This window comes from Pogonomyrmex barbatus, unplaced genomic scaffold (assembly GCF_055798465.1).
Source record: "Pogonomyrmex barbatus isolate J1 unplaced genomic scaffold, ASM5579846v1 scaffold15, whole genome shotgun sequence".
NCBI lineage: Eukaryota > Metazoa > Arthropoda > Insecta > Hymenoptera > Formicidae > Pogonomyrmex > Pogonomyrmex barbatus.
The window spans coordinates 972,686-995,510 of NW_028297111.1; the positions used below are offsets into that span (position 1 = coordinate 972,686).

The following is a 22,825-nucleotide window of genomic DNA, read 5'->3' on the forward strand; positions in this document are numbered from 1 at the left end:
CTCCAACGGCCCATTACTTCGATGACCCCGCTTTGACGATGAAAGGCAGTATTAATTTCGCCGTTTGCTCGATCTTACTTTACGATTAGCTTGCGCAGCTCGAGCATCTTGGAATTTCCTTTCAAAATACGTTTCCATCGAATTCCATCTTTCTTTATTTCTGTAGCTTACTTGGAATCCTCTCGAACAAAATCGATTAGTGTCTGTAACGTCCGCTTCATGCTTTTCCAAATAACGACGCTTTTTGCCACTGAATGCCACGTTGCGATCGATTCTTTTCGATAAAAAAATCCTTTGAATTAAAATCTGCGGGCAGACTTTCTCTCTTTCTCGGAGAAGCGAACGTACGCATGAGCGGACGAGACGTTATTCCGGGGATGCAGTCCGGATTGATATCCGGCGATAACGCGGTTTTCCGGATGTGAAAAGAAGTTTCGAGAGGTTTGCGGGTGAAAACCATTGGTGAGGAAGGTTCGATAAGTGACCGGTTTCTTTTTCTTCGGGTCGTCGATTCGGCCTCGATACTCTCTCTGCTCTCTTTCTCTTTCTCTCTCTCTCTCTCTCTCTCTCTCTTTGGAAGACTCCGCAGCCTTAGATTTCCGGCCGATACTTCTCCATTCCACCCTGGAAAAGTCGTGGTAGGAACCTTCAAGCGCTACCGATGCGAAAGAAGCGCGGTCGATTTCGTTCGCGAACTCGATGCTCGCTCGAGAGGAGAATTTTTCAATGAGCTCCACTTTCACAACGACGGCTCTCTGAATAGCAGACTAATCGATCCTTCCATGCATTGATTGATAATCTACAATACCGTATTTTTTCGCCTACAGTCGCGAAACTGCTGGTCGTCCGATGAAAAAGTTTCATCAATTATGGAATTATTAATGATTGCCTAAAGCGTTTGCTTTCTCTTGTTTGCAATCGCTTATTTTAAATCTCCGATAATTTCTTTACGTACTTTTAAATTTATAAACAAATGTGAATGTTATAACGAAATAAATAATGTGTCAAGTGTCCAAGTCATAAATAACGCTGAAAAAAATAAACACGCTTCAAATGTCCGAAATAAAATCCGCAACTTTCATCGATCACGGCAATAACCTACCCCGATGCACATCGACAGTGTAACAGCGGTGTAACAATAAAACGGTCCATCCCCGGGGCGGACAATCGTAAATACAGATCGCGCCCAATAAAACAGGAAACGTCGACTAAGTTTCAGAGATCAACTTTGTCGCGAGAGAGGGAGAAAGAGAGGAGCCGAGAGGACGTTTCTCGTGAGAGGGTTGTAAATTACAACCGGGAATGCGCGGTACGAAAGGAACGACGACAACGACGGCGAGGTTGTGCGCCTGGCCAAGCATTCGAGGGGATGAAAACACTTGTGCCCGCCCTTCGAGTACCACCCTGCTGGCAACTATCGCTCTTCGTTAGGTCCAAGGGTGAGAACAAGGGGGAAGAGAGAGGCTTTTTATCTCGCAAGGTGCCGCGCGCATAACATAAAAGCTTATATATGAATTCCGTTTCATACGCTGCCGTTTGTCCGTTGATTCGTTTCACCACGTTGTAACGCCATCGGCGAGAACGAGGTCAAAAACAGTAGTAAATCGAAGCAGCTAGAAACCGCCGACGTCACCGACGTCGCCACACGCTCGCTGATTTTACACGGGGATTTACCGGATCTGCGCGTTACCACCCACGTCGGGTTGAATAGCTCAATAACTGTCAGGTTTCCCTTTTAACGTTCCTGGTGCTCGTGGTGATTAAAAACGACGCTTGCCATGGCTCCGCCGTGCAAAGTGTATTGCGATAAGCCGCATATTGAAGTGCTTCCCCGCCAGCATCAAATAAAGCGCGCTACATAAAGCAAACGCGGAGCGAGGGCGGTATGTACGTACGCATTTTTCCACGGCGCGGTTATTTAATATTATTTTAATCGTTGCGCATTTTTATACGCTTACTTTTTCTCATGAAATTTTTCATTATTATTCAACTTGTTGATTTAATTCCATATTTAGCTTATTTATCCGTTTTTTATCCGCTCCTTTTTTGTTGCTCCTTCAGCCGCCCTCAAGCGTGGCGAATGGAGGGCGGCTAATTTTGCGGATGAACAAATTTCCATCGGAGGAATTCATTTGGCAAGTTATCCTTCCGCGGGGGCGCCCGATATATCGATTTAACGACGAGTCGATAAACCGCGGACGAAATGCGATTATGTCGGAAATAATGCAGCAGGCAGCCCGATGACCGCGCGCTCTCGATGCACGACCGCCAGCCCCCGGTGCAATAACGCACTCGCGAGGGCTCGTCGAAAATTGGGGGTGGGAAAAAAAGGTCTGGTCGATTGAACCAGAGAGGCTTGATACATCGCGCTCGCGCGATGATTACGCAGGCCGATCGTATTTCTTCGCGGCAAAACGTCCGAGCGTAATTTCGCAAGCGTGTAAATCATCGGAATTGAAATTGATGAATCATTAGCCCCAACCCCCCCCCCCTCCCCGCGCTTTCGTCGCGCGGCCGCCGAGCGTTTAATCGACGCGCTCGTAAAAATTAATTTTGCACCGCGACGCGAATTATCGTTTACGAATCACCGGCGAACCAACAGCGGCGGAATTAATATTTGTTTCTATTCCGCGCGCAGATATTATATAATTAGTAGCTATCCTAATCGGATCGGAGAGATTCGATATAATTTATTGTTACGCGTAACGATAAATAAGATCGCATATGGGAACAATATTATTATATCGTGTAATCATTCATTGGGATTAACATTTGTTACTTGTAGTATTAACAGCTTGCAATAATATTTATATTTTAATTTATATTTTATATTAAAACAAAAATGTCAAAATTTCCATCGCGTTCGCTTATTCCTGTCTCGGGAATGGACCGCGAGGAAGAATTATTCTTTCATCTTGTTTTGAGACCTTATGCCTGTAAAGTTCAAACTAAGATAAAATCAAGAGATAGGATAACCTAATGAAGGTAAAGGAAAGGACGGAATATATTTTAAAAGTTCCACACAGGAAGACTCTTTTGATGGAGACAACTTTACTTTCTTTCTTCGTGAGCTCCGACAATTTCCTTGGCTTTCTTATATATTTTATAAGTTAATTTGAGAATCTCGAGAACATATACTAAATTAACGCCACAAATTTCAATATTTCAATATTTAAAATAACGAATATGTATAAATTTCTGCGCATAATATAACCATTGTATTTGAAACAAAATGTAACATTTATTTACGTTGTAAAATTAATTTTACATGAGTTTCGAAATACTAAAATATCTATTTCCGTTACTTGAAATAAGATAATAAAGTAAAGATATTTCTAGATAGATACACTGTGTGCACAAAAAACAAAAACTATAAATCATGTCATTGGTACAGAAATATTTTAAACTCTAATTTTCAAAAATAGATATTTATTTTAAGAAAAAATAATAACAAGCTCTTTTTGAATCTCCATAGTATTCCATACTTTTTAATAAAAATATAAAAATTATAGAACTTTTCTAATGTCACAGCGAGTATTAATTCATGTGAGCGCGGTGAGCAAAAAGTGACGAATAAAAATTAATAAAATGCCGTGTTTAATGCAAATCCCTTTAATGCAACGTGTGTGAATGTAACGAGTTTCGACGTGTGCAGCGAGAAACAAACTGCCGTTCTTCGCCAGCGGAAAAAGTTTGCGGCGACACACGTTGCTGGAAACTACTAATAACGATAATGACGATTGCGCATTTTGGAAAGTTTTGTTAAGCCCAAGTAACGGCTGGGCTTAGTAACGCGAGCGGTTCCGAAATTAACGCCAACAAAACCACGACACATATCGAAAAACGTTACACGCAATTCGCGCCTGTGTTAAATAATTTTATCTTTTTTTATCATCCTTGTATCGCAATCGATACGATGGAATACGCGATATAAATAACGCGTGAATTTCAACACTAACGAAATTGCTCGCCGTTTTTAAAATTTCTGACTCGAATGAAGAATCCATTTCGTGTTTCAATAAAAACAAATCTATGTCTATTCCAGATTTATGCGAGATGGGGTGAAGAGAACATTTATCCGAAATGCATAAATTTGTGCAAGGCAATGGCGCACAGGGAAATTATAAAACATAAAATATTTAAATTGCATATAGAGAACAAGTTGTTATAAATGTACTGAGTTTTAATTATAAATGATTTTTAAATTTTAAACGTAACATTTATTTAAATATAAAAAAATAAGTTTGTTGATTCTTTTCCTATTTTTCCATTCAAGTAGCTCAAAAAAGTATCAAGTTACTTAGGATTAATTAAATCAAAATTAAACCGATTAATTAAACCGAAAAACGTAAAGCATTTAAAAAATATAACATTTTAAGCTTTTTAATAAATATAATATTTTTCAAAATATTCGTATTTATTTGTTCATATATAATAATAATAATAGCAACGTAACGCGTAAAAAATAACGCACGACATACAAAAGTTCAACAATAATTTTGTTACTTATATATTTATAAATTTTTTAATCGGCAGTTACACTCAGATATGATAATAACGCGATTACGCTAATTAAGAGAAATCAAAAAGTGTTTCAAATTTGGTACCGCTTCAAAGAATTATGGAAATTGTTTTCAATACGAGTGCGGCATCATTCTTTCCTTATTCTCAACTATTATTTACATTATATATTAAATATTTAACTATATTGTAAGCAGCGAATTGTAAAATGTCCAGCCATTACATTCGCTTGTCTTTGACTCTTTCACTCGTCAAGCCTGATTAAGCTCGTCGCTGCCGTTTTACAATCTCCGTGCAATCCTCGCTTCAGCGTTTCGTAATCGTAAAAAAGAAATTTATCGGACAGAAACGGACGTCTCTGTCGCTTTCAATTCCCTTTGCGGGTGGCGCATGGGAGCATGGTACCACATGGAACCGCCATATAGATCTAACGAGCAACCGTAAGGGCGAAGTGAATTCGATGCAAACTTGATGGCGGAGTACGTTGTTCCGGGCGTGCTCGAAAGCGGGAGGGGGGAGGGATGGGAGGGGGGGGTAACATACGGGTAGCATAATGCAGATTCTGGCGATTACAGCGGTTTGTGCAGGATGCACAAACAAATTCACGAAACTTGCACGTGCCCTTTGACGATTATTCGTACGTTAATAATTTTTTAACAAAGGATTACGATTGCGGGCGAATACGTTCGGCGAAAGGCAGAATAAATTCGTAAAGAAACACGTCGTCAAATTTTGCAAAAATTTTTGAGAGAAAGAATTTGAGACAAAGAAATCGTTGCCTTTTCAATACTGATCATATCTCGGAATATTCTGAATATTCACAATCAAAACGCACGTTTAGTTGCAGTTTATTACTTTTGTGACTATTCAAGATTATAAACAACCTCCCCCCCCCCCTCCCCTAATCAGTGAATGAATGTGACACATTCTTTTCTGGCACATATTTTCCTTCGGATTATTTTTCAAGTTTATATTAACGTCGAGAGAATGTTCTATTTTTCGCGGATAGAAGGGTATTAAGAAAATAAGTGATACATTCTTTACAAACGAGTTTGTTGGAATCCTCGGTCTAGTAGCTTCATTTCTAAGACTTTGTACAAGCAAAGGGAAAGACGGCCAAGAGAGCTTCCCCTGTATTCGGATTAAAATGAGCGGAAACACAGTGTGCTTTTCAACGCGACACAGGTGCGTCCGCATCGCCGCATCGCGAGTGTATCTTTATATTTTTTCCCGCTGTCTTGGTCACTGCTCTTTAATCCTTCATACTTAAGTCTCTGATTTCCCACGGACAAGAACATATCCTTGCCATCGTGAAGAGGATGGTCTTGAATGAGCACCCCCTCCTCCCCTCCTCCTCCTCCTCCTCATCGTGAACACAACGCGCATTTCTTTTTACGAATATATAACAGTTCTTCTCTAGTGTTTTGGAAACGGAAAGAAGAAAACAAATAATCCGTCGATCTAAAATTTATAAATTCCTTGCTTCTATTTATAAACTGTTTTTAATATATATTTTTTTTTTTTTTTTTTTTTTTTTCAAATATTTTGTACTTTACAAACTGTGCGCGTTTTGTATATGCACGTAAACGTTTTAAATTTTCGCAAACTTTACACGTGCCCGCTTAAATCTACATTTTAATTTTTGTGCCCGATATATTTGCTCCCTTTAAATGCGTGTTTATTCGAACGTGAAATATTGCTCACCGCGATCGTAATGTTTGAAAATAAATCGCGGAAACGCGGAGACGTCAGACGGGTTCACCCTCTTCTACCCCTCTAAGTCTCGAGTTTCGGTGAAAAATTGGTTTATCGTCATCCCCAACAGCCGAATTAAATTCCGGTTGTTGAGAGCGGAAACTATTTCACATTTGCACAGAATTCGTTTTTCCGACGACTCCCCATTCGTGCCGCTGTCAACGTTCAGAAAGTTTTTCGGGAATAAACTTTACTTTCTTTCTCTCGCCCTCGCTTCCGCCCCCCCCCCCTCCTCTTTTTCGCCGCTGGCCGCTATTCTCCTTTCTGCTGAAAGAGCGCGTTCGGAGGGATACTAAATTTTCATTTAGAATTTTTTATTCAGCCAACTTTGGCATTAAGCTGCGTGTGTTGTTACGTGTTCCACGTGTTGAATTGTTTCGTGAATACTCTTGGCTGGCCATATTATCGATGAGCGCGGAAATTGCGATAAATCTCTTTAATATAAAACCGCGTGAAAACCGCGGTTTGGACGAGCGAAGCTATTCCGTAAACAACATTGTTTTCAAGTTATTCTTGATAACGCATGAAAAATTACATGAAATGCTTTTTGATAACAATGAGTATGAAATTAATGAAAGGAACAAACACCGATGATTAAACATTGTATTCTTAATGTTTGATGAAAAAGATATATATACATAAGTAAATTATGACATCTATTTAGAGCTTCCTTAAAACGTTTTTTCAACGGCGAAACATAATTTTTTATAAGGCGATACATTAATAACGTAATAAAATATTCCCCATGGAAAGGAGACCTTTTTGTCATTCTACTCGGCATCCTCTTCGCGTCATAGAAAATGGAAAAGTTGCGAAAATGACTGCAGTCGCAATTACTCGGCGACGAAAGTTCGCAACAAACAAGCTAATTGTCAAGATTCTTTGTACCGATGTAGCTGTCACGCAGGTAAGTGCGATTATTAACAAACTTTGTAATTCGAAACGAAATCTTGATGCTGCTAGAATAGCCAACAAAATGCCCAAGTTCGTCGGCGTAATACTAATTATTCTATTATTAATTGGAAAGTTTGTGTCACGAATGTCTTGAATGAGCAAGACCGTCCGATATAATGCGTCTCTCTATAAAATTAAATGAAAGGTCCGCGCGGAAAGAAAAGCAGCAGTAATACCATTGTAATCCCACAGTAATCCTATTGTAATTATGAAAGGAAAGACTATTCTCTCTGTAGAATTTATTCTGGACTTTTCAAAAAATAGAAGAAAAAGAGAGAGAGAGAGAGAGAGAGAGAGAGAGAGAGAGAGAGAGAGAGAAGGAAAAGGAGATTTGATGTTACGTCAACGACGATTTTGTGATATAATCATCTTGTTGCAAACATTAATACTGTACATTTTTTTCTTTCCTCACTCAATCCATGCTTCATTTTTTTTTTGTACAACTGGATGAAATGTAAATAATTATTCGGAAGGATATCCATAACTCGATCAAAATATTTGGCACGAAAACAGGATTGTTTAGCTTCAATTCAGCCACAGGCGTTATCCTGATTGGGAACGAAGAAGGGGGGGGGGAACAGAGAATGATATCAAGTTCAGCTTGCCAGAACCAGGCTCCGATAACAAAATTTGCACGGGATTCTCTCGTAAGATTCTTGCTTCGCTACGTTCGTTGCTCGCTCGCTCGCTCGCTCGCTCGGATACCAACCTTATAACTCGCGTGAACAAACTTGTTCACGCGAACACGTTACATCACGCCGCGCGCCCGAGTTACGACGATTATCACGTCGCTCGCGTGCGCACAACAACAACAACAACAACACAACAACGTCGTTCGCTCAATAAGTTTGAGATTTCAATAAAAAATCGTTCTTCAAAGTAACGGTTTCTTTGAGCAATAATGGGATTACATATATATATATATATACAGTACCGCTGCGATCTAAATTGGGAACAGAAGCAGCGCTTCCGGGAAACTCCGGGAGGGAAGCGCGATCTAGTCGGCAAATATTTATCGAGGCACCACGGAACAACGCACACGCGACTCTGTAGTCGAGTTAATTAAATCTCGTCTGTTTCCTGTTTCGAAAACTGCGACGCTCTTGATATTTCCTCTCGTGTACCGCGACGCAAAGACGCGTTCGAGCGTCACCGCCGCCGTCGTCGCCGCCGCCGCCGCCGCCATCGCCGCGATTATGTCTCGCCGCCGTTCATGCACATGTATGAATGTCCGATCCCGTGTGCACCCGCGGGATACGGGCAGTGCCCGGCTATTGTGTCGTGACCCGGGACCGGACCCGTCCACCTCTGCATTGAATTGGGGCGTTGCATCTCTCGCCGGAAATTGCGTCCACCCAGACTGATCCGCTTCCCGGCGAGGAACACGAGGTGTCACGAGAATGAAATCGATAAAAATGTGCGCTCCTTAAAATCGGAGCGTACATTAAAGCGAATTGAGCGTAGAATGTGAATTTAAATATGATCGCAAATGCGCATCGGTCGTGTCGAACACAACGGGGATGTTTCACAAGTCTGGAATAATTTTAGTTTCACATTTGATCGCGCACACGTGTGTGCTCGAAACAATTTTGATTGTATTACAGCAGTTGTAATTTGAATTTTGTTCTCTCGTGGTTTGTCTCGTTTCACATTACTCTCTGAACTATCCAGTTTCCTATCCTACTATATATATAATTCGACTCCGTAATTGTGCCCTTGGTCCCTTATTTATTTTATATACAAAATCGATGTATATACTGGAAACACTAGCAATTTATAATATTGTAACATATTTAACTTTATATATTTATATATATATATATATATTTTTTTTTTATACAGATGCTAGCTCATTTGAATCTTGATGACATAAATCTAATGTCAAGCACAACATTTCAATCTTTAAGTTCCAAGTAAATTTTTTACTCACATTCGTATGTAATTTTAATTGATTAAGATGTGCCAAAAATGAACGAGAAAAATATTAACTTATCCTATATCGATTTGATGTATTTGATGTAAAATAATTCAGAGCCGAGAACATATAACTCATGGTGCAACATGTTTTCATGTAATATCCATCTATCTTGTTGCAAATAGGAGTCTCGAGATGTAAAGCGGATGGTACATTTATATGACTTGACGGTGAAAGAATATTTCACGCGGGAATTTCCGCGTCGATTCACACAGCGTGCTCGTCTCTTTCGTTCGTTCGTTCGTTCGTTCGTTCGTTCGTTCGTTCGGTCGGTCGTCGACACCGGCTCAGTTTCCGTGCAACTTCACGCAGCTTCACGCGAAATTAAGCGACTCACTGTCGCGTGCCCGATTTTTCGTCTGGTAAAGAAAGCAGGATAGATAAAAAGAACGAACGTCTGCAATCGTGAGAAAGCGCTGGAAGGATGTGCGCGATGGCATCCTGCGAGAAGAAGTTTGGCCGTCTCATTGACGTCGACTCTGCCGCTTCTCCCCGAGGGCTTCTCGCCCTTAAAGTGCTCCCACTTAGCTTCCCTCGCGCAGATTGGCGGTTGGGAAAAACGTGATCTACCACACCTCTCTGATCTCGTTATAAAATTCCCCGGTAGCGTTCCTCGGAGGATCCATCCTAGATTTGATCTCTTTCGTCGCTTCTCATCGCGATTCCGCTTTTGTCTTTTTTTCCTCACGCGTTTTGACAGATCCGACAATCTTTTCCCACGCCCTCTCGGCGTTGGCCTTTGATCCCCCGCGGAATGGAGAGGGTTGCTCGCGAAGGAGACTCCGAATGAATCTCGAGCGAATGCTAATCGAGCGAGAGAGTTTTATTCGATTTACGATTCCGACGTGATACTTTATCCATATAGCGGGAAAATTTTTATTAATTTATGTTTTAGCAAGAAACGATTAAATGTCGCTCGTTTTGCCGAAAAGAATCACTTCTCGAAACGTATGACGGATGGCCGCCTTATAATATATCTCATTATAAAAATGGGAATAAGAGAGTCCGATTAGCGAATATTAATATCGCTGATAGAAGCGACTAAAGCGATTTAATTAACCGTGTATTGATAATTAATACGCTATACATTCTCATTAAATCACTCCGCACCGGTGATCTCTTCTATTTCGTATATAAATGTAAATGCCGGATCAGTTTCAATTAAAATTTCTCCCTGCTTGGCTTCGGATGAATTTATCACGGCCCATTATTCGACATCAGTAGAATCATTATCGTGATTAACATCGCGCATTGAGCATGAACAATCTGTTCATTTAACTGTTTCTCATACATACAACACCCTAGAAATATCTTGAATATAACGAAACTGTAAGATAAATAAAAAAAAAAAAAAAAAAAAAGAGGTGCAAATCTTTCGAAGCGTGAATTACTTAACATCTCATATTTAATTATTATTAATGTTGTATTAATTGCGATATCAGGGTATAAAACAAATATTGTTAATATTAATACTCATATATAATGTATGTATAATGTGCATCATAATATGTGCGTGTTATACATATTAATATAATATAATGTAATATAATTAGATAGGCACGCGCGCCATCAGTTCGTGGAAATAAAACAGGCATCGTTGCATTTGCGCGTTTTCAAGTGGAGAGTATTATCCTTCCAGAGTGCACCTTCCCTTTTTACAGGATCGATCTGCAGGAGACAATCGGCCATCAACATCGTTCCCCATGTTTTTGCGATTTATCTTCCGTTCTCTCTACTTCCGTTCTGCATAAATTGATGATTACGACTGAACGACCGGGAAAAGAAGCAAGTCTCTAATGGAGTCGTGTTCTTCGTGCGATTTGCATTCGATATTTCCCGAGAAAAATTGATTTCAAGTGTACAATGGCCCCACTTCTGGCGATGAGAAGAGGGGAATTTCTTTAACACTTTAGTCTTTTCCATTACATAATCTGCTTTGAGAATTATTGACAATTAATTTTTTTCTTATTCGGAACTTGAATAATAATCAACAATGTTCTTCGATAATTTATTAAATAGTAAATTAAAGTAGCTTGAGTAATAATTTATTTAAATAATTTAAATAATTTCTCTTTAGTAAGTTTTTCACTAGTAAATATGCAGCTAATATAAAAAAAAATATATATATATATGCAATTCGAATATGAAGAAATTTGTAGAAAATTTGTTATAATGGAACGTGCTCGTCGACAGAGATTAAGTCGATGTGAGTGAATAGTGGACGGTAGACGATAACTATTTCCGGTGTCTTTGAAAGATGTCCTTCTCGTTAGCCATTTGAGTTTCTTTGCCAGACAGTTCGTTAAGCAGTTCCTGCCTTGATACTCGTCCAACGGTCGGTGTCTTTAAATTTTTGGCGAGCTCGTAAACGAGGCAATTGCACGTCGCGTGGTATTCAAGTGAATCGTGACGTGAATTCTTCAAAATGATCGGTACAATGAGAATTTTTAATGAGCTGAATATAACCATACCTTTTTATCGTGCGCAACACGATACGCTTGATTTGTACGCGTATAAAGTTTTATGAACTTTAGAGCAACACGTCTTTTGACACAAGTTTTTTTGAAAGCACACACTTGCGAATTAACATTAATGTTAATAATCCCAGTTGATATAATAAGCGGTCCACCAAATCATTTTAGCGAATTATAGATGTGCGAATTTGTTTTAACAACAGGCGATAGAGTCGATTGATTAGCTCGATAATACTGCTGAAACGTTCGTATTAGTAATTACTGGGCGATCAAATCGCGGAAATGTTTAATAACGCCGGGCTGTCACTGTGGTCCGTGTTTAAACATGCATCGCGACACGCTCAATCCCGCCATCGCGTCGCTCTCAACGCCGCGTAAAACGTTCATCAATTAAACCGGCGCGCGTGTCTCGCGTCAATTTTTCACTCGACCATTTTCCATCGGAGGAAACTCCGGCGGACCGAATAACATCCAGAGAGAAAGAGAGAGAGAGAGAGAGAGAGACAATTCGCGCGTGATGCAAATTCCGCGCGTGTATAACTTTCCGCGGAGTTGCCGGGAGTTGAAGGGTTAAAAAGTAGCCGACACCGCCGTAATGCGCTGCAAACTCCCGGACTTCATTAAATTGATAATGGATCGCATTCCGCGCGCGAGCGGGAGCACAATAGACGTCCGGACATTAAACGACGCGGCATTAAAACTTGCCTGGCGACATCGGAGCTGCCCACTCCCATCCCCATCCCCATCCCCATCCCCATCCCCATCCCCGTCGCCGTGCCCCACTGCCGTGCACGGGGGTGTACTTCCGCCGCCCTGTATATCCGCGCGATGGAGGAGAGGGAAGGCGCAACGCAATGCGTGTTCGTTAACGACCCGCATTAACACCGTTCCACATCAAGGATGGAACGTTATGCGGCAAAATATTACGTCGGAGCGCTTTTATGATACCTCCCCGCCGTCCGAATCGGTTTGTTGATTCAACAGCCAGTTGCATCGCGTCATCATCATCGCGACGTTAGAGTCGCATCGAATTGCCCGCGAATATTTCGACTGACACACACGACTGTGATCCGCTCGTGAAACGCAACGTTCGTTTCAAATTTCTATTTCAATTTATCATCGCCGTAATAATAATCGTATAATAATCATAATAATTAATAATTATAATAATTAAATTAGGTTACGATTTAATGGATTCTCGATTACGCGATAACGGGGGGGAGGGGAGGAGGGGGGGGGAGGGGCGCAAGATCAAATTCAATCTATTTCGCGATTTTGCAAAAACATACGATAATTGCGGCGGACTTAAAAGTAAGCGCATAACTTGCAATTTATCAGCGGGCGATTAAGCGAGATGCGAGACTCGGGAAAGCGCCGCTTTCGTTAAGCCGACGAATAATACGCATTCCGTACGAACAATGCACACGACACAGCCGGCTGGCATTAAAGTCCATCGGCGAAACTGGCCGAAAGAAAGTTGTTTCCGCCGTCGGGAGAGAAACTGTGAGTGGCTTTACCGCTTCGAATCGCGAATCGCGTGTGCCGCAAAAGTTGAACGATATTTTACTGCCTCTTGAAAATTTCAGACTCTTCCTCGCTACACTTGGAGCCAAGAAACGGAGATTCGATATCGAATGGCGCTAGAGGGTGGACGACTATCGATATCGAGTGTTCCGTTTCTACTGCAAATGTTAACAGTTAATCGTTATATTTCACGATCTAAAATATCTGATTTCACAACTAATTTAGTACAACATTACTGATAACGTATAAATTCAATTGTAAGTATCATTCAAAAGGTTGGGAAGTAACGCGTTACTTGTAAAGCCATTACCGTTACAGTTTTTTTTTTTTTAACAAACTGATAACGACGCTATCTTTTTTTTAATAATTGTAATAACATAGTAACATTTTTTTCAATAACAGTAACCAATTAGCAGTTACTTTTATCGTTATTTTTTTATATCTCGTAAATTTCTTTGTGATATACTTTTTATATTTAATATTCAGTTTTCGATCGATATTCACAGTCTTGTTATATTTAACTGCTTTAAAAATAGGTCACAAAACCACAAAAACAGATTTTATAAAACTATATACGTTTTTTAAAAATTTGTAAACAGAGAGTTGTGTGAGGAAATAGAAGTGATAGAAAAAAGTGTAAATTTGACTGTATTTATGGATTTAATGAAAACCACAATCTTTTTTATTTGCATTTCAAATATTTTAAAATCTTTTTAAATTTTTTTGTAGCTTTGCAAGTTTAAGGCAAAAAATTTTATTATTCTTATTATTCTTTTATATTAATGATTCGACAAAAAAATTTGAGAAGAATTAACTGTTTATTTAATGTAATCTCATTTAATGTTAAAAAGGTAATAGAAAAAGGAATCGTTTCTTTTTCAGCAACGATAACGATAACGAATTATTTTTCAAAATCAGTAACGGTTACTTTTTTTAAAAAGTAATTTTCCCAATCCTAGTATAATTACTTAATGTTACACAAAGTGTTAGCACACTTTTTATTATAATAATTTGTTGGTTTAATTATCTGAAAAAATAAATATCGCTTATCGAAACGCGACGTCATGTGCGCGCAATATTACGGAAAGACTTTAAAGAATGCGGACGATCACCATCAGTAGTAAACGATCGGTCGAAGCCGACAAGCGAGCGATCGCGATACATCCATAGAGACAAATCTCGTATAGCCATAGAAAAGAGAGCAGCACGGATACATCGAGCTCGTATAAAGTTTCATTTCCAGGAATTCAATAATCGCTTACATCGCAATAACTCGCGAACGATTCGATTTTATCTCATCATCATCCGTCGTCGTTTCTGGGGAATTGTGGTATCACGTTGAAATTTTGCCGATCGTAATACCGGAAATAACGATAATGCGCTCTTCAAGAATCAATAGCCAGATTGTACCGTCGTGAAATTCAGAAAGATATATGAGGACGATACAATGGTCTTTTGGCGATAAGTCAAGCACACAAAAGCGACGAATGATTGATACAACTCTCATGTACTCACGTCAAGACTGAGAGAGAAAGAGAGAAAGAGAGAAAGAGAGAGAGAGAGAGAGAGAGAGAGAGAGAGAGAGAGAGAGAGAGAGAGAGAGAGGATCTCATTAAACTTCCTTCTCCGCGATAAATAATAATGCAAAGGTACTTTAAAGTGTCTTTCAATTTCTCTCACTTTAGTCCTCGACTGTGCTCACATTAGACATACAGTTTGCATAATGTACGACAAGTGGCTGAAGGGCCGACACGAGTGCAAGTGAATGGTGCACGTTCCATGCCATGAGAGAACCAAGAGAAAGGCAAGTGGCGTATTCTCATCTTACCGGGGGCGTTACTTGTAACTCGGATCGGCTTCACGGAACGTAAATTGAGATCTATCTCGCCTGGGGGAGGCTAATTAACCGGGAATCAAATGTCGGACCCACCTCTTCCGACGATGACTAAAGCAGGCTTTGAAGCGGATCCCCTTGGCCCGGATTGTAATCCAGAGAGGAAGGACAAAAGAGCGGCCTGTAAAGACACACGAGTCGATCCTGGCCAGGCAGGAGAGACGTTGAACGTTTATTACCACGAGAACAGAATTATTAGTTATTAGGGAGAACGAATGTCGAAGCGAATATTTCATTTCGTTCGAGTATTTTCCAGCCTTAATTGGGGAGAGGAAGGAGGGAGGGATTATATGCAAGGCTCGATCATTCGCGCTCGGGCGATTTTCAAGGAAATAAAATTTCTTCGGAAACGGAACACCTGGTCGAGAGCATCAGTCTTGTGGCGGGAAACTTTGAGGGCGCCTCAATCTTTCCGCATGAAATATTAAATTCCCCAAGCAAATTGTTTATCGCAAATAAAAAATCTAGACTTCACGGTTAATTATTTTTCAGCGCTCGAACACATTTAATGCGCTTCGTATATATATATTTTTTTTATTTTTCTTTTGCTCTGAGAAAATTTGTAAATTATGCGCGACGAATAGAAATTGTGGTCCAACCTTTTCATTTACCAAAAATATCATTGCGCGTGTCTTAGGCGGCTGCGATACGTTATAGCGGCACGTACTCGACCATGAGTACTTACATTACTTACATTTCTCGGAGAAACATTTTCAACAAAAGTATCCTAATATTACGTCGAGAGTACCGTAGAAATGTACAAGGCGGCGACCAAGATTTGCGAGCGCAAACAAACTTGTCGCTGGCAGTAACACGGCCTTTAAATCAAAGACCACCATTACTTTTGTCTCGAACAATCCCGGATGGAGGATGCATTTTGCCGTCGTGCATTCGATCGTGCGAGAAAGAGAGGTATAAATAACGCGCGAACGGATAATTTTTGCGCAACAATAAATATTCCCATGAGATTTGAGTCGCGCGATGTCTCCCGACCGTTCCTCTTTCTCTTTTAACCTGCAATTTCGCGCTCCAGGTTGGAGCACACCCGGTTTTATGGCGCGTCGAACGGCGAGTGAAAAAGAGCAAAGCCCCCTCGAGAGTAGTTACGTGAGAATATTCGTGCGGAACCGATAAAAGTTTTCACCGAGAGAGAGAGAGAGAGAGAGAGAGAGAGAGAGAGAGAGAGAGAGAGAGACTAGCGCGGCTCGCCTGCCCTATTATCAGTAAATCGCACATTCATATATCCCCTTCTCCTCTGCCCCCCCCCCCGGGAGACCCTCTGAAATCACCGCTCAATCCTCATTCGCACTTTCGAGTCATCGACGTGGTCGCGATTCGCTCGACTAGTTTAAACGTTTTGCGGCTGCGATACAATGTACGAAAATCAGCGGCGTTACATAATTTCGCTTTTGATTAAACGGATGGAAAAATGAGAGCGGACAATAATTTCGTAATGGAGAGAATTTTAGATATCAATAAATCATATTTTACAAAATACGTATGACTATACATGTATTATTCTCCTTTCAATTCTTGGCAAGCCTTCTCTCTCTCTCTCTCTCTCTCTCTCTCTCTCTCTCTCTCTCTCTCTCTCAATTCGAGCCATTTATCACCATTTTTATTACACCATACACGATTAATCGTATTATTATTGTTATTAGCGTTCTTATGCATAATTCAATCTCCCGATCGGCGTGCACTTTCGCATTATTAATTATCAAATATGACCGAGCAGAATATTACCACTTCGCGCACCGGTGCTACACCGTGTAACGGTGTGCTCCGTTGGAGCCGGAGAGGATATCTGCTTCATTTTGGGCAACTTGCCTCAATCACGTGACTCGACGGGGTAATGGGATAATAGATGCAATTTGGAAAACTTCCCGCTTGACGAAATGAGATCTAGAACGGCGGAAGGTAAATGAGAAAGTCGTCGGCCAGTTAATCTTCCGTACGACAGGCCGGCTGGCTCCGAGACGCCTCTCTAATCCTATAAAGACTTTAAAACCGTTAGCGACAAGGCGACCGTACAACATCTGACTGCAGAGAGAAGTAAGGAAAATAAAGGTAAGGGAAAATAAAACGGAGCACAAGGGGGACCGGCAAATAACCGTATTTGATGAAAATAAATGTTCGTTTCGTGATAGTTCTTTTTAATTGTAATTTACCTTCCGCGTTATTAATCCGAAAAACGATACGTATTTTCCTGAACATGGAATATAGATAAAAAATTGTAATAAAAATTGTAATTTGTGTTGAAATTCGACGTCTTGAAAAAAATGTACATGTCTCACATAATAAATTGGGATTTAAATTAAGTATTTACGGCATGTATTTTCTTTCTGTTACATGCTCTATGCTTCGTGTAACATATAATTGTACACTTTGTATTTATTTACATTAATCACATCATTATGTCCATATATTTTGCACGCGTAATTGTTATAATGTTGTATGTTTATTAATGTTTATATATGTTACACGCTATGTTTATTAATTTGAATTAGATACTGTTTTAGTATCTATTATTTAGATTAAGCATTAAATCAACATCTCTGCTATTGCCTCGCCTATTATAATTGCAATTGGTATTCAATTATGATTATATATATATATATATTATAATCTATATTTTCATTTACTGCCACAATTGTTTGTAGTCTACATCTTTTCATTCACTATCGCGAACTTTAATGTTATTATTGTTGCAAAAATGTTAATTATTATTAAATAAGGGCGCGTGACGTTATAGGCATTATCATTTTTATTTTCTACCTAAAGAAAACAAATTGCCTAACGCGATAACATTTTTAACCGGACTCGCCGATGCATCTACTCTGCCTCCATTTATCTCCTGTGAATATCGATTTTGTTTTATCGGCCGCACTGGAAACGCCCACAGCAAATAATTACCAAAGTGGAAAGAGAAGAGCCCTCGAGAGGGGGGGAGGGGGGAACGGACGGACGGAAGGAGGAACTACGAACTCTCTTATCTCCGCAGAAAATTCAACATCCGGTCTCCCGCGACGGCTGACAAAGGTCGCGCGTCCATCGTCGCCAATTCTCGTTTTCTCTCGTTTACCGAGTCGAGTCCCACCAGGAGCAAACGTATATAAAGACTACGTGGCGGTCGGTTAGAAATCTCGTGACCGCCGTAAAACGATAATTACGGCGATCCCCTTTTCCCCCGACGTGGAGAACGACGATGGCCGCCGAGACATCGGGGGTTAACTGACGCTATCGCTGGCTGAGCTGAAAGTCGTGGAAAATCACCGTGGACATGGTCGAAATGGTATTTGCAATGCCGAACGTGGAACAATACGAGTTAATAATGCGCGGCCGTTACAGCGAGCCGATGTACGACAATGTTATTATTTTTATTTATCAGGTCCGCTTAAATCTCATTACGATAGCTGTAAAATAACGCGTGCCCCCCCCCCTTCCCCTCCCCCATTTGTAGTGTCGGGTACATGGATAAATACGATTTCACATATCGAAAGAGTTTATTTATTTAATTCTGCAGTGAAGTGTATTTTTTACAAACAATGTTATGTAATGCAATTTAATTTGGCGTAGGCGACAACGTTTGTAAACATCCAAATATTTAAATATGGGTAGAGCATGCTGACGATATCTCATTTTTATCCTCGATATTTGATTTTCTTGAGAAAAAAAAAAAAAAAAAAAACAAAGAGCGATGATGCTCGTACGCGTCAAACGAGTGAAACGGATCTTTTAAAAAAATGGGTGCAAATTTACGCTTCGTATGAAAAAAATGCGTGGTGAAAGATATTCGTTTGGAAATCCTACAATGCCTACAACACTTTTTTCGACAGGTGGATCGGCCGAAAAACGATTCTCGCCATCCCTTTAATTCGAAAGGTAAAAAAAAAAAAATTGTTGATTTTCACCCGGCGGATCGGAGGGAGCCTCGGTCACGCGAGAAACTCGAGGGGGGGAGGGGAGGGGGAGGAGGGGAAGAGTGGCCCGACTGCTCGGGGTGTTTCAACGAGCGAGACGCAACTTTGGTGCAGCCAGATCGGGGACTTGTTTACAGTGCCGCGTGATTTATTCGCACGGGCGCAGTCTGCGCGTGATATATATTTATCGTCAAAACAGTCGCCGACAATTTGGAATATGTATTCAGCCACGGCTGTTTCGTCTCTCGCACCCTCGGTCCGATCCTATTTAACGTCCGTCCGTCCGTCCGTCCGTCCGTTGCATAACGTCGCGCGAAGAAGAATGTATGCTACGTTTTGCGTGGATTGTGATTAATAATGTGAATACACCCCCCCCCCCTCCCTCCATACCGTACGTCCATATTCCCCCCCTTCCTCCCCCCTACCCCCTCGGCCGCTTGCTCATTTGCCGTGACGCTGATTCATCGTTCTCGATAATGCGATTGTTCAAATCGGTTAAACAAATGCCGGTGCAAGGAACGATTGCGACTATTAGCGTTTCTCTGGTGCAACGCTAGCTCTAGATTTCAATGAAAACTGCATTAGTGCACCAACAGCGCGAGTCTGATGTGTATTCAACGAAACACAACCTTTCCATTAACTTGAAAAAAGTAAAGAACGGAACTTGATTTCTTTTTTGAATATGTGAAATTTTATAATAATCTTTTATTCTTGGTATAAAATTGTATACAGTGCAAAATTTCCTTCTCATTCTCGCTGCGATTATTACTTATTATTATCGCTGCGAGAGAATGAGAAATTCTACTAAAAACATCCATTTTATTATTCATAACTTTAGCCGTAAAAAGTAAAAGTATGTATATATACACAAATTTAAACCACTTATTTCCACAATAATATTCTGATTTATTTATTTGGATTTTAAAAATTTCAAAATGTTGTCATTGCGCAGCTATTGTTAGACTACATTAAAAACAATAACATTGTAATTAGAACAACGCAATATACACATAATAACATAATGTCATTGGTCGCCACAGTCTCTAAAGACTAAAAGCGCAATTTTTCGCGCCAGTTTTATAAGTGGAACATTAAACATTGAAAATATGTGGAACAATACACCGAGTTGGCGCCGAGTTTTCCCGATGGAAAACGCTACATGTCCCTTGCGTCTATCGATCGTTCATAAAAAAATTGCAAATTCAAGACGATCCGATTGTTCGTACGATATATAGCATATCCTTAATGTGAAACTGATAATAAATCAAGGGAACACACATTTTACCAGACGAAAATCCCCCTTTCTCTCTTCCTCTCTGTCTGCCTCTGCTTGTCTGCCCCTGTCTTTCGCTTAGAATTTTCCTCCGGGTCTTTTCCTCCTTTTTTTCTCGATCATGAATTGAAGTGCGCGCGTTCCTCCTTTCCTTCCCCCCCCACTCGTCGACATCCACCTTCATTTCGCGGCCTTCCGTTCGCGGCGATTCGTTCTCGCGAGAGCAATCGCATCGGGATTGTTTCCTCCATCGAAATTCCGACCGTCGCGAATTCGATTAACTTCTTAACCGTGGAGTTTCAGTCGACGTTTTATCTATTTTCCGATTCTACGTCGCGCGTGATTGCGCCATTGTTGCGTTTACGCATAACTTGCTGAGAAATATCTTGCGCGAAATCGTTATCGCTCCTAAATGCGCGAAACGAACTAATTAACTTTCCGCCTGATTCATTTCAATATTTTTATATTTTTTGTCTTTGAAATAAACCGATTAAAATTTTTCGCCTAACGCCCGAAACGTATCGTATATTTTATATAAAACACACAACGGGGACGGATTGATTGAATAAAATCTATATGAAAGACGAATGAATGTGAAAATATTCATTAACAATTAACGCTTTCTGATTGATCGGGCTAAAAACTTGTTCGGAACAGTTTAAATATCATACGCGTTGCATCAATAAAATATTTTATTTAAATATAAATGCACGATGCATACAAGCATCTGCAAAGAGATAAAATCATACAGATCATATAAAACAGGTATAAAAATTTTTGCGCAAATGACATAACAAAAAAAAATTTTTTGTGAAAAATTTTACGGAAAATGTTCTTCTTTTTCAATTTCTTTTTTTAGGACAACTGCTTCCCAAATCTACGATAAAATTTAAAATTTAATTTACTTATCACATAATATCGGGTTATCAATAAGAAGTGAACAACGGGAAGAAGGGACGGGAAAAAAAGAGATAAAAGAACAGCTACCTACAACACGTAGCGCCGCAAATCTTTCGCGGTGCTTTTGTCGGACTCCTTTGACAGCTCGTAAATGAAAGGTGTGCGCGCTCGTAAAAATTTTTATGATCGTCACATAATGACGTGGCCGAGGGTAATGACTCTTTGCGTCGCATTTGTATCACGCCAATGAAGACGATGAAGTTTCCGCAGAGTTTCACCCAACAGACGTTACCGTAGTACCATAGCCACGATTTATGGTAGCGATTATTTATTAAAGCGACGTAAAATTCACCGGTGTTGAGACACGTCGACGTCGTCGAACGTATCTTAAACCATAATCGAATAGCGATTCGAATAACGATAGATTTACGATTTCTGCACTCGAACGGCGATAGTACCCAATAATAATCTTTTCGCACATAAAGATTAATATAATACTCAACTGCAATTCTTGAAAAACTTTCCTGATTGCATTATACGATGTCCCGAGAAAGTCGTACATTAAATAGGATGTTCCGTAAATCGAGATCGATCACTCGGGGGATGAATAGAAGCCCAAAAACAAAGGAGGAAGTTGATATGAATATAGGTTCGAAGATGCGTTGCTTTTGAATTATCGCTATTTTTACGTTAAAAAATTTAAAAGCGCTTTGCTTTCGAATTTTTTTGTTAAAATTGAAAGAAAGAATGATCTTTATGCGTTTTATAATATAATTAAAATGAAATAAAAGTTGCGAGCTGCTTTAGGATTATTCAGGATGCACAACTGTAAAGTCCTAATCTCTGCCAAGAGTGAATTGTATCTTCACATGGTGCTAAAGTAAATCGTAACGTTTATTTAACTTTAATTATATTACAAAATTCATAAAGATCATCTCTTCTTTCAATTTTGACAAAAAAAAAAGCATTTTTGGATGTACATTTATATTAATTTTTTTTTTTCTTGTTTTTGGATCCTCAATAACATTTCGAGCATTGGTCTCCACTTTTTAAACATCCTGTGTGACGTGACGATGCGCAGTTAAAAAATTCATTTGAAAAAATTATTTTCCAGTGCAATTATGTTTACGGGCAACACAAAATGTGCGCGCAAGATATAAATGTAAACATCATAACAAGCATCAGTGTTATCTTTCTTTATTGCGTCATTCTATACATTTTTTTACTCTCACATGTTTTTTTAGCACAGTATATTTTTCTAGTACATTTTTTGACAATTGCATTAGCCCCACACACACACACACACACACACACACACACACACACACACACACACACACACAAAAAATGTGGAAAAGGGACTGGGAAGAATGAAACAAAGCTGCCATTACAATGGCATTTGACTGCTCGTCGCATCATTCAGAAATAAAAATGCGCGTTCGCCAGCGAGACGAATTGCTCGAATCGCGCACAACGAGGCGTCAAGTTGATCAAACAACGCGCAAGCAAGGTTCGTTTGACTGCTTAGTGTTGCATGAATCAACCACCAATTCCCCCCCACGCCGCAGCTTGCGCGACTGCAGCTGCGACGAGCCACGCATTAATTAGCGCGGTCGAATGGAGCTGGTCGACCTC

The 22,825-nt window shown here is 40.0% G+C and overlaps 1 protein-coding gene across 2 annotated transcripts in view; it reads right to left on the bottom strand.

The window, feature by feature from the left end:
* Positions 1–217: 217 nt before the first annotated feature.
* The window catches only part of LOC148937216 (uncharacterized), a 223,125-nt gene continuing 200,517 nt past the window's right edge, over positions 218–22,825 (bottom strand). The window contains exon 4 of one of the 2 annotated variants that reach the window (XM_089073528.1): positions 218–624. In XM_089073528.1, the coding sequence (XP_088929654.1) occupies positions 218–624 (407 nt within the window). The remainder of the gene's footprint in view (positions 625–22,825) is intronic. The other variant, XR_016138515.1, reaches the window with a different exon arrangement.